This window comes from Phyllopteryx taeniolatus, chromosome 4, assembly GCF_024500385.1.
Source record: "Phyllopteryx taeniolatus isolate TA_2022b chromosome 4, UOR_Ptae_1.2, whole genome shotgun sequence".
Lineage (NCBI taxonomy): Eukaryota > Metazoa > Chordata > Actinopteri > Syngnathiformes > Syngnathidae > Phyllopteryx > Phyllopteryx taeniolatus.
Genome location: NC_084505.1, coordinates 18,582,218 through 18,594,814, shown reverse-complemented (window position 1 = coordinate 18,594,814; position 12,597 = coordinate 18,582,218). Strand labels below are relative to the sequence as shown.

The window sequence follows — 12,597 nt, the reverse complement described above, 5'->3', positions numbered from 1 at the left end:
ATGGTTCCGTCCAGTACTGACGACATCGACAAGATGGTGGCGCTTGCAAACAGCGTGGTCGCCATACAGCTTGGCCTAATTCTTTCCTTTTAATTCTTAATTACACTAAATTAAAGAGAACACACTACAACAGGGCCCACTTTGATCATCTCCGCGTAAACCCGCAAGAAGAAAAACAAGAAGAAATGGTAAGTTGACACCTTTTTGGGTGAGTTTTTCCAAGCGAGCCATTAAGGTAATCTTGGTCGCATGTAAACACGGTGCTGCTTATGTTGCTCTATTTAGTACATAATATTTTTATTAGATACGTTTTTGTAACATGTCTTCACTTCTTATTCTATGATATGTAACTTGGCCATTTCGTTCGTTAGATGAGTTTCCTGCTTTGACACATCGAACCAAAATGTTTACAATAAACAATTATATTCTCCTCTGACATCAGAAAACTGTCAACCACTGCTAATATAATGAGATCCAGTAATCAATAGTTCTGCCTTTATTGGAAGATACTTACGTTTGGCGTCACTTTGGGGTGTGACAGTATTTCTTTTTACAGTGTTTGTTCGTGCAGGAAAAGGGAAATATCGCTGTCCAAAATTTTGATAATACAATCTCCGACACTCACCACTTGGTTTAAATCTCTGCATGTTTTTCAAAGAGCTTTTCAGGTTTGCAACTTGTTAGGTTGGTCTTCGAAAATACAACCCCAATTCCAATGAAGTTGGGAGGTTGTGTTAAACATAAATAAAAAGAGAATACAATGATTTGCAAATCATGTTTGACCTATATTTAATTGGATACACTACAAAGACAAGATATTTAATGTTCAAACTGATAAACTTGATTGTTTTGAGCAAATAATCATTAACTTGGAATTTTATGGCTGCAACACGTTCCAAAAAAGCTGGAACAGGGTCATGTTTACCACTGTGTTACAGCACCTTTTCTTTTAATAAACGTTTGGGAACTGAGGACACTAATTGTTGAAGCTTTGTAGGTGGAATTCTTTCCCATTCTTGCTTGATGTACAGCTTCAGCTGTTCAACAGTCCGGGGGTCTCTGTTGTCGTATTTTACGCTTCATAATGCGCCAGACATTTTCAGTGGGAGACGGGTCTCGACTACAGGCAGGCCAGTCTAGTACCTGTTGTAACACGCGCAGAATGTGGATTGTCATTGTCTTGGTGAAATAAGGAGGGGCATCCATGAAAAAGACGTCGCTTGGATGGCAGCATGTTTCTCCAAAACCTCTATGTACCTTTCAGCATTAATGGTGCCTTCACAGATGTGTAAGTTACCCATGGCATTGGCACTAACACAGACCCATACCATCACAGATGCTGGCTCTTGAACTTTGCGTTCATAACAGTCCGGATGGTTCTTTTCCTCTTTGGCCCGGAGGACACGACGTCCACAACCAAAAAATTGAAATGTGGACTCGTCGGACCACAGAACACTTTTCCACTTTGCATCGGTCCATCTTAGATGAGCTCGGGCCCAGAGGAGCCGGCGGCGTTTCTGGGTGTTGTTGATATATGGCTTGCTTTGCATAGTAGAGTTTCAAGTTGCACTTACGGATGTAACACCGAACTGTTCCCAAGCCCATGTGGTGATATGCTGATGTCGGTTTTTCATGCAGTGCCGCCTGAGGGATCGAAGGTCACGGGCATTCAATGTTGGTTTTCGGCCTTGCCGCTTACATGCCGTGATTTCTCCAGATTCTCTGAACCTTTTGATGATATTATGGACCGTAGATGATGAAATCCCTAAATTCCTTGCAATTGTACGTTGAGGAACATTGTCCTTAAACTTTTGAAAAAAGTCTTTGTCCAGCCTAGCTACCAAGTCATTGGTGGAGAGAGGCTAGACTATGTAAATTGAGAATATCTTGCCCACAGATCCATTTTTATAGAGTCTGCTAAAAGACTGACTGTGTGTGTTTTCGCCCAGCCTCACCGGAAGAAAAAGTCGTTCATTGAGAAGAAGAAGGCGGTGACCTTCCACCTGGTGCACAGGAGCCAGAGGGACCCCCTCGCGGCAGACGAGAAAGCGCCTCAACACGTCCTGCTTCCTGCTGTCAAGGTATGTTTTGCTCTGCTTTACAGTAAAGTCTTGCGACAGTGAACCCCCATTTATTATCACGGATGTTCACCGCAGATGACATTGTGAACGGTGACCCATGAAACGGCGGGCGCGGCCTGCGTGTTGTGTCTCGCGGTAGGCGGACGTTGAGAAGCGGCAGGAGGAGCAGCGGAATTTTGGCGTCTTCTTTGACGACGACTACAATTACCTGCAGCACCTGAAGGAAGCTTCCGGACAGACGGAGCTGCTGGCCGCCGGACCCTCGGCCCGCTTTCACCTCCGCAGTGATGAGGACGATGAGGAGAACGGAGCGGAGGAAGATGCCGAGAAGGAGCAGGTCATACCTGTAAGTGCACTGTCATCGTCCACAGGTCTACGTGTTATTGGGCTAGTTTGCCTGTGATGATATTAATAATTGATATTTTAGATGATTGTTTAATCTGGCCCGCGGAGTGTTCATCCACAGTCCTGGAATATTTAGAGAGCACTTTGAAAACAACCGCAGTTGAAACAAAGTGCTGTACATAAATAAAACACGACAACTGAACATAACATAATTTCAAAACAGTAACAAAGTTGTAAAATATACAAAAAATTCCCTCATTTAGCTTTTTATTCCCTCAAAAGTATTCATTTCTATTTATTTGTCATCTATTAATTACACATTTGAAAATTTGTTGTTGTTAATAATTCATATTTAGATTATTATAACACTAGTAAAATAAACATTTAGTATTTTAATAAATGATTGGTTAATAATTTTAATTTAATTATAACTCAAAGAATAAACATGTTTTGTTAATTATATGATGTTAAAATTAGAATAAACAATATTTACATAAATATTGAAAGTTTTTTTTTTTTTGCTGATATACGGTTGGCCTGGCCCATTTGTCGATTTTAAAAATCAAATTTTGTGGCCCTTGAGTGCAAAAGTTTTCCCAGCTCCTGTGCTTGAGGAAATTATTAATATCAGCAAGTCTCCTGTGCTCTGAGCCCCGAGTGTAAAATTTCCTTCTTCCCGGCGATCCTGAAGGCCTCGTAAAGGTGCGTTTGTTTCATTGCAGGCGGCCAGCCTCAAGCTACCATCGTCGGTGTTCGCCTCCGAATTTGAGGAGGACGTGGGCCTCCTCAACAAAGCCGCTCCCATCTCAGGTGAGCTTGACCAGCACCCCTGACGCGTGACACATTCACCTGTGGCCACACGGCGGCGCCATTTGTCATCCCTGTCAGACATCCTTGTGTGCTGTTTCATAAATAAGTCTTGCAAACACGGCTCTTATCAGAACCACTTAATCTTCTCTATGTACTCTTTTTTGCTGGACTGTGCAAAGTCCGCGGAATTCCCTCATAAATCATTTATGTACATTTTGTAAATATGTAAAAAAAATAAAAATAAAAATTCTGGGGGCGACGTTAACGTCGTACTCTGTCGACATTGACTGTCTGTAATCGCGAGCGTCATATTTACAGCAGACGAGGTGCAAATCTTCCTCCATTTATATTTGGTCGGTGCGATATTTCTACACATTTAAATTCATTGAATCCTATCAAGTTTTTACATTTAATAAGTTTGCGGTATGTTGGTGTCACGGAGGGAGGACGGCGACACCGAGATTTTAAAGAAGCTTGATAAGGATAACTGGATCAAGAATCAGTGGAATAGGCGTCGGCTTTAATTAAAAGTCGTCAACGAATACCTTCCCGAAAATATTGGAAAGATTAAAGAACCTGGGAAGGCATAGTGCATCTTGTGTCATCAGGATGTAAAGTATGGATCTGGAGGGACAACACGCTTTTTCATAAAGGAAATCCAAAATCATGTTGAGCATTGATCGGAACCACACGACACGCTAAAGAATCATTACAAACTAAAACTACTGTCGAGAAAATACTATGCTGCTCTTTATTAGTGACAAGGTTGTGAAATGCAAGCGGTATTTGTACTTCGTTTCAGGGCCGCGTCTTGACATGGACCCCGACATCGTGGCCGCCCTGGACGAGGACTTCGACTACGACGACCCTGACAACGCGCTGGAGGACGACTTCATCGCCAAAGCCAGCGGTGCCAACTGTGCCCAGCTCGGGTGAGACTTGAAGGCTGCCGCTTTCTTTGTGTTTGGAAACTGATTTCAATCCAACCTCTGAGGGCCGGGTCACGAGTTCATTTTATCGATTCATTCGGATGTTTGTGTTTTTATTTTGTATTGTTGTTGTTGTTTTTTTAGTAGCTTCCGTAGGCGACTCTGAAGCCCACTCAAAATCTCTAGATAGTGTTTCGAAAGTAGAGAATGAGTGAATGATTCGGAACGCAGCAATTGTGTCCGGAATCATTCATCTTTCTCTGCTTCCTAATCACTATATATATCGTGAAATTGAAAAATGCTGTTAATTACTGTAATTTCCCCCCCAAAATCCCACTTTCGCAATGGAATTTTCCCCTGTACCCGTTTGATACGCACCTTTGGTGCTGTAGAAAAGTAGAGTGGTAGTCGGAGTATCACTGAACACTTAACAGTGTATCCAAAGTACACGTTGTTAGGAAGAAAAACAAGTCCAGCACCCCGAAAACTAAACTAATCGACCCTGCAAAATGCTCAACTCACTATATATAAATTGTATATAAGCAAGTCTATTCAAATCAGAAGTCATGTTTTTGTGGAAAAAAATTGAGATTGACTATCAGGGTCATATGGGCCAGCCAGGCCATGGTCTGACAAGCTTCCTGTTCGACAGAGATGACCATGACGACTCGTGGGAGGACACGGACGGCGACGGCGACGGCGACTCCGAGGGCCCCTTTTCAGACAAAGAGGGCGGCGCTCGGGAGTTTCTGTTCGCCGACGAGGAGACCAGGACTCGCTTCACAGAATACTCCATGACGTCGTCAGTGATGCGGAGGAACGAGCAGCTCACCCTGTTGGACGACCGCTTCGAGAAGGTCCGTGCACTCCATCCTGTTTCATCACTTCTAGCGTCTCTTGACGCGAAGTGCATGTGCTTTCATTTTGTGATTGTTGGGGCCATCTTGTAGCGTCGATAGGCAATTATTAACCATTTAAAAGGGATGACAGTTACTTGGATTTTCCATATTTACAGCAGAACTTCGCCCCTATCCGTCACTATACTCTTTTTAAAAAAAAATTTTAATTAAAAAAAAAAAAACAACATTTTTTGGGGGGGTGGGGGGGGGGGGGTGAAACGTGTCTTTCGGTCCACGCTATATTTTAGAAATCTTGTGGAGGATTAGGATTAGGATTAGAAATGATTTTAAGAGAGGGACGGCCAAGGTTAGATGTTTTGGAGACCAAGTCATAGAAAGCAGACTTCCATGGTTTGGACACGCCCAGAGGAGAGAGCGAGTGAGTATATTGGTAGACGGCTGCCAGGCAAGAGAGCTAGAGGAAGACCAAAGAGAAGGTTGATGGATGTCGTGAGGGTTGTTGGCGTTGGAGAGGAGGTTTACATGGAAAAAGGATGACACGCTGCGCCGACCCCTAACGGGACACGCCGAGAGGAAAAGAAGAAGAATTGTGCTCATAAATTTACATATGCTGTCCGGATTCGTGAAAAAATAGCATTTTTGGGGGGAAATATGACTGATGACCGAGTGGAGACCATCGAATGATTTTCTTAATGACTATGTGTTGTTTAATTGGCCTATTTTGAAATGCCTTTCGCTTAATTTGAATGCCGTTGAAAATCAAATGAAAGCGCAATGTGTGTTTTAGTTCTATGAGCAGTTTGACGATGACGAGATCGGTGCCCTGGACAACGCCGAGTTGGAAGGCTACATTGCGCACGACAGCGCTCGGCTGGGAGAGGTCATCAGAGACTACTTTGCCCAGAAGGAGAGAGAGTGAGTGGGCCGCTGCTGACGTCGTCGTCGTCGTCATCGTCATCGAATGCCGTCACCGTATGCGCTTTTTCAGGTCCCTGAGGCCCGATGACCTGGGCCCAAAAGAACTTCTTGTCCCACAAGAGGAGGAAGATGAGGAGGAGGAGGAAGGAGAGGAGGAGATGGAAAAGTTGGTGATCAAAGCTCCAGAGGAGAAGTGGGACTGTGAGACCATCATCAGTGAGTCTCCTGCTCCTTCGTGACACCCAAATAATAACCACCAGTGACCTTTATTACAAAAAGATTACTATGCTATATTTATATATATATAATAAACTTGAATTCCTTACAAATTTTTATACATGTAGGTCAGATCACAGGGGCGGCACAGTAGGCAAATGGTTAGTACATCTGCCTCACAGTTCTGAGGCCCGGGTTCAAATCCAGCCTAATCTGTGTGGAGTTTGAAAGTTCTCCCCGTGCCTGCGTGGGTTTTCTCCGGGTTCTCCGGTTTCCTCCCACATCCCCAAAACATGCAGGGTAGGTTAATTGAAGACTCTAAATTGCCCATAGGTGTGAGTGTCGAGTGTGAATGATTGTTTGTCTATATGTGCCCTGCAATTGGCTGGTGACCAGTTCAGGGTGTTCGGTGCCTCTTGCCCAGAGTTCGCTGAGAGAGGCGCCAACCCAACCGCGACCCTAGTGAGGATAAGTGGTTCAGAAAATGGACGGATGGAGGTCAAATCACAACCATAATGTTCTTTATTTAAAAATAAAATAAGAATACGATTATTGCTCAAAAATAAATTTGTTTACATTTGCATTATAAGTCAATTGACCGAGAACACTTTGGAGACATAAAGACATTGAGAAAAACAAGTCACTGAGCTATAAAGGGTTGCTAGTCATTGTGCAAAAAGATGCAGTGTCCTCTAGCACTAAAAAACAGTTCGAATGACTAATCTCGCAATAGTCCGGTGCAAAGTGCGAGTGCAGTCCATTTACCATCTGAACTGCATAGCATTATTAAGTTTAAAAAGGTTACAAAATAGATACCGGAATTTCTCGTGTATAATGCGCACCCCCGAAGTTGACCAACATTCTGGAAAACCCTTCTACCTATGTATAATGCATTTTTACAATGCATGATTTTGCTTCTACCCATATGATCAAAACATGAAGTATCTGTATTTTGTTAGGTTTTTTTTCTCAAATAATTATTCTGAAGTTTACCACTTTATTTGAGCATGTCATCCTTTTTTTTTTTTTTATTTACTTGCTCTTATTTTGAAATTAACAGCCCTACTTTTATTTGGTGAATTAGAAAAGACAGTTGTGTTCGTATGTTTGATTACCCAGGCAGAATTTGTAAGCTGGGTACAATTCTTTAAAGAAAACATGGACCGGGCGAAACACATTTAGCTTTATTTGAATGGGATTCAAATTAAACGGTCAAGCATTATCATTAACCAAAACATAACCATAAAGAAATGTAATGATGTTTTTTGTTCAGTGAGTCATATTTAAAAAAAACAAAACAAAACAAAATAAACATTTCACAAATTCTGCCAGGGTATATGTAACAACTGTACATATATGCAGTCCTACATACCCCTGTCATATTGGAATGAAAGTGTAGGCTATACTTTTTTTTTTTATAGCCACTAGGTGGCGGTGGCGTTTTGGAATGAAAGTGTACAGCTTTTTCATAACCACGAGATGGTGGCATACATTTATAAAATGTGAAAGTCTTTTCCATTTGCCCCTATACCCATTTATAATGCGCATTATACGTGAGAAATTACGGTAAATGGAAAAAAACGAGAGGCACATTCTTTACAAAATTGAATATAAAATTGAAATACTACTCTTTCTTGGATGAAAAAGAAAAAATAGTGGTGTCACTGCTTGTAGTAGCGCCACCTGTTGTTGGGGCATGCACTTGATATCCTGTCGACGGCTTTTCGATTGTGACTTTGTGATTTGTTTGTTCGCCTGCAGGTACTTACTCCAACATCTACAACAGACCCAAAGTAATTGAACACCCTCCAAAGGTACGGCCTTGGACTTGCCACCATCACGTCAATTAGGCATTTGCAAACTTTTGACGTTCAGGGAGAAATGTTTCCACGGACACCATCCCAATCCTAACACCAATTAAACCCCGAAATGCCTGATAAATAATTTTTTTAAATTTTTTTAATTAATTAATTTATTTTTTTTAAGGGAAAAAAGGTTTATCTATTTAGAATAAAGTCTTATTTTCGTAACAAAAAAGTCCAGAATTTAAGAGATTAAAGTTGTATTTTTTCCAAGAATAAAAGCAGTAATCTTTTCAAGAACAAAGATGCATTTTGTCAGGAAATACGTACAGAAATAACATCTTTACAAGAACAAAGAGTTTTTAATCTTAAAACATTTTTATTAAACCAAGTTCAAGACATACAGTGCAATTGCAAAGACGTATTTTGTCAGTAACTTGACTATAGTTGTAGTTTTCCCGCGAAGAAAAAGTCCGAATTTTTACAAGAACAAAGATGTGTATTGACAGGATACAAAGTCTAAATGTTCTGAAAATAAAGTTATATATTTTTAAGTAAAAAAAACATGATAATCTTTACACTGACGTGACTGACGCAAAGTGCGTTTTGCTGTCCCGTGGCGTCCAGGTGAAGCCGATCCGCGTGTCCGCCGAGACGGGCGCCCGCCTGGACGTTCTCCCCGCCAGAGGGCCCGCCGAGCGAATGAGCAGGATCGACGACTCCGACCTCCCTCGCGCCGCCGCGGTGCCACGGGACAGAGACGAGAGCAAGGAGCAGAGGAAGGCCCGTAAGAGCGCGGTCAAGGAGGAGCGCAAGGTCAACACCAACCTGTCCATCAAACTCGTACACCACACAAAAGTCACTCGGTAGCGGCCACTGGAAAGTTTGGGGGGGGGGAAAAAAACTCATTATACATCAGCCACTGACACCAGTTTGACTGGACATGTTGAAATATTAAGTCAAGTTGATGTCAAGAAAGTAACATGGATATTTGCTCCTGTTGTATTGATAAGCGATGGATAGTCGCAGCCCGTGTGCTAATGAAAAGCGTTGGTCATGTTCGCATGTGCAGGAGAGGCGTGTGGAGAAGAAGGCCAACAAGATGGCGTTCAAGGAGGAGAAGGTGCGTCAGGAGAAGCAGATGCTCAACCTCAGGAACATTCAGGGCCTCAAACTCTCGTAAAGAACACGAAGACGGACTACTTTGCTGCTTTTTTTCCTCACCCAAATGTAGTCTTTGTATTGATCACTTGCTTTCTGGCTCCTTTGTTGTTCAAATACGCTTACACAATTGTTAAGTTAACCGAGCACAAAAGGTTGACCAATGTTTGTCGAAAGGTTTCATGTACACCAAGTTCTCGTCTCAACTGGTTTTTCCCCAGTTGGCCGGTCGCCACAGCAATGGGCGTGTGCTCGTTCCAAAATGGGCAAGGCGGGCGTGAGTCAAGACAAGTCCTCGTGCCTCCTCATTGTCCACACACACCAGAAAGTAATCATACCCCTTCGCATAATGACAAAGTAAAAACATTTTCAGACAGTTGTGCAAATGTAAACAATAGGCACATCAGTATCCACAACCTTGTCTTAATATTTTGTTGAAGCACCTTTGGCAGCAATCGCAGCCTCAAGTCGTCTTCTCTATATTTGGCAGCTGTCGTCGTACCCTCCAAGCGGACGAGTCGCCCGGTTCCCGCAGTAGGGATGGTGTGAGCCACGTGCTATCGTCTCCAGATAGGACGCTTGCAATTCAGGCCAAAAAGTTCTATTTTAGTTTCATCAGACCAGAGAATCCTAAAGTGCCTTTTAGTGACGAGTGGCTTCCGTCTGGCCACTCTACCATAAAGGCCTGATGGCTGGAGTGCGTTAGCATTGGTTGACCTTCGGGATGGTTCTCCTATTTCCACAAGGAAACACTGGAGGTGGACTCCATTCAAGTTGTAGAAGCATCTCAAGGATTATCAGTGTAAATTATTTACACGAATGTTTGAAAATATGTTTTTACTTTGTCATGGGATATTTTATGTAGTTTTTTTTAAAAAGAAAACAATACTCAAATCAGCTTTAGAATAAGTATGTAACAGCAAAATGTGAAGGGGTGTGAATACTTTCTGGTGGCACTGTACGTTTTTCCTCACTGAACAACCCAGTAAGCATTTAAATGATCAATATTGCAAGAATATTTGTTGGATTTATTTAGCCATTTTTCCCCCCTAAATTTTGTTTTAATTCAGATTTGTTTTCCATTTATACCATTAATTGATCTATTGTAATACATTCTAAAGAAATTTATTTTACATTATGTAGGTTTTATTATTTTTTAAAATCCCGTCGAGCTGCTAGGTTTAGGCGAATGATAGTTTGTGGTATTACGATGGCAATTGAAAAAGATTTTAAAGGGGAGTGACAGAAAAGAAAAGCAAAATAATAAAAGACTGGACACACTAGCTGTAAGAAAAACACATTTTATGCATACGACAGTGTCACATTCGATTTGAGCACTGCATGGGAAAGTAGCGCTCCAACCTGTGAGGGAAGAACAGGACGATGTAGGCCAGGACGGGACGAGACGAGAGCTGGACAAGGGTAGTGGACCGGCTATGTAAAAACATCTCAAGAAGTTAGCAAGTTCACAAGAGATGTTTAGAGCAATTTGGGAGTGGTCCCAGTGGTGTGTGTGTGTCTGCCGACACGTAAGTAAATTGACAACAGTCTCGCATGCACAATAAATGTTAGAAGTGTGTAGGAATTGCCGTGCCAGCACAACAGGGGCAGAGTACCCCACTCAGCTGAGAAGGGGAGGGGCGTGCCTAGGGGCCCACCCGGGAACAGCCTGGCAGACAGGACTAACGCTAAGCATGATTTTATTTAAATTAACCATTTCACACAAACTATGAAATTACAAAGAATTTCAAAACAATGGTTCTTAGATTTAAATTGAATTCAGCCCATGATCAAGCTTGTAACTCACTTTTACTTGTATATTACATTATGTTTTCCCAATGCAATGATTTGAAATGCCAATAAACTTACGCCACTCTATTTTGGGGGTTATATGTCTTTAGTAAAGATAAACAGCACTGAATTGTATAAAAACAAAAGAAATCAAAAGTGTGATTACTAATCAGTACTGTAGTCCGTGTGCCATTTTAAGGGGTGTCGCCTAGTGAGCGTTGAAAGGTTGGTCCGTCACTGAATCGAGTGGTGGCGTATCTGCAGGTCCCCCCGAGAAATTAAAAAACATTTTTTTTTTTTTAAATGTCCATGAGGTGGCCCATAATCCCCAAAACTCAACAAATGGGGCACTTGTAAATCAACGGTAAACCATATTTGTTTTAAAAACTCTATATAAATAAATGTGCTGCCCCATGTGTCTGCTTGAAAAATCAAATGTGGCCATTTAGCATAAAAGTTCGTCTGTCGTTCCTTCTTTTTTTGTTACCTTGCTGTGTAACCCCAAACGCTTTCGCCACCACCAAAATACACTGGCATGTTCACATGTTGACAGTCATAATTGGACACAAAGTCCTCATCAACATGCCATCCTTGCCCTTCCTCTTCCGCTCCCTGTCCTTCCTCTTCCACTTCCTCCTCTTGATGGACGGGAAGGCTTTCCATCACCGTGGCAACGCCCGAAAAGTCGTCGTCTCCCTGGTAGATGAGCCGGAATCTTTGCACGTCCCGGCCGGCTTCGGCGTTTACCGCGCAGCAGCTGGCGCCCTTCTTGCCGCCGCCGCCGCTCTTGACGTCGGCCGAGTGTGCAGCAAAGTCGGCCTTAAGAAAAAGACACTCGGGGAGATGTGCCTTGGTGGCCTTCACGCTCCATGCCCTCACCTATGGAGATCAATTTGGTGCAAAAGTTAACTTGTAGCTGTAGAAAGTAATTTTGCAGATGTAGAAATCTGCCGCTCGGAGTCACAAGTGCTGTTCATGAGTTCACAAGACGAGCGACTTTTGCACCAAATGTCTCGTTTAAAGTGGTACAGAAATGATTTGACCTTGCAAGCGTTCAGGGCGGCCCTGGCTGCCACACACAGCAACACTTTGACCAACTCAAAAGAGAACCTCAACCTCATTGGTTCACTGGGGTCAACGCCACATGACTGTTAACCCCCACACGTTTAGTTACATTTTCTCACATTTCTGCGTTTTGTGTTTTTAGTTAAATGATCTCTCTCTATCAGGTGTTGGCTTCAGGGCCAGTCTGAAATGACATCATTTCTGAAATTATACCATTTCTATGTGTTGACATCAGGGCTGGTTGGATATCATAGATATAGGCTACTCATAGAACAGAAATCTGTGAATAATTGACCAGCGTCCAAATGAACTAATGAGGTTGAGGTTTGAGAAGTCAAAACGAGCTCTTTTGATTGGTCCAAATGATCGTGCGCGTGTGTGTTGCAGTCAGCGCCCGCCCCTATCGCTTTCAAGTACGAATTATATATGCACCACTTCAAACGAGACATTTGGCGCATAAGTCGCTTGTGTCTTGTGAACAGATAAACAGCACTTGTGACTCTTTCTTCGGAAATAAGAGTTGCTTACAATGATCACTTTCCCTATCGAAAATGTAATAGTAATTTCAATTACTTTCTCAATGTAATTTTTTTCCTCTAAAAAAGTGGATTAAAAACCA

General features: G+C 42.4%; 2 protein-coding genes across 3 annotated transcripts in view; one reads left to right on the top strand and one right to left on the bottom strand.

The window, feature by feature from the left end:
* Positions 1 to 9: 9 nt before the first annotated feature.
* ltv1 (LTV1 ribosome biogenesis factor) lies at positions 10 to 9,645 on the top strand. The gene is made up of 11 exons (XM_061770199.1): positions 10 to 188; positions 1,950 to 2,081; positions 2,221 to 2,427; positions 3,149 to 3,236; positions 4,039 to 4,168; positions 4,818 to 5,022; positions 5,813 to 5,940; positions 6,014 to 6,159; positions 7,921 to 7,973; positions 8,589 to 8,777; positions 9,034 to 9,645. Exons 1-11 carry the CDS (start codon positions 186 to 188, stop codon positions 9,142 to 9,144), a joined length of 1,392 nt encoding a protein of 463 aa, XP_061626183.1. The 5' UTR covers positions 10 to 185; the 3' UTR covers positions 9,145 to 9,645.
* A 762-nt stretch (positions 9,646 to 10,407) lies between these two features.
* The window catches only part of ifngr1 (interferon gamma receptor 1), an 11,738-nt gene continuing 9,548 nt past the window's right edge, over positions 10,408 to 12,597 (bottom strand). For both annotated transcript variants that reach the window (XM_061770200.1, XM_061770201.1), the window contains exon 5: positions 10,408 to 11,792. In XM_061770200.1, coding sequence (XP_061626184.1) covers positions 11,397 to 11,792 — 396 coding nt within the window. In that variant the 3' untranslated portion in view covers positions 10,408 to 11,396. The remainder of the gene's footprint in view (positions 11,793 to 12,597) is intronic.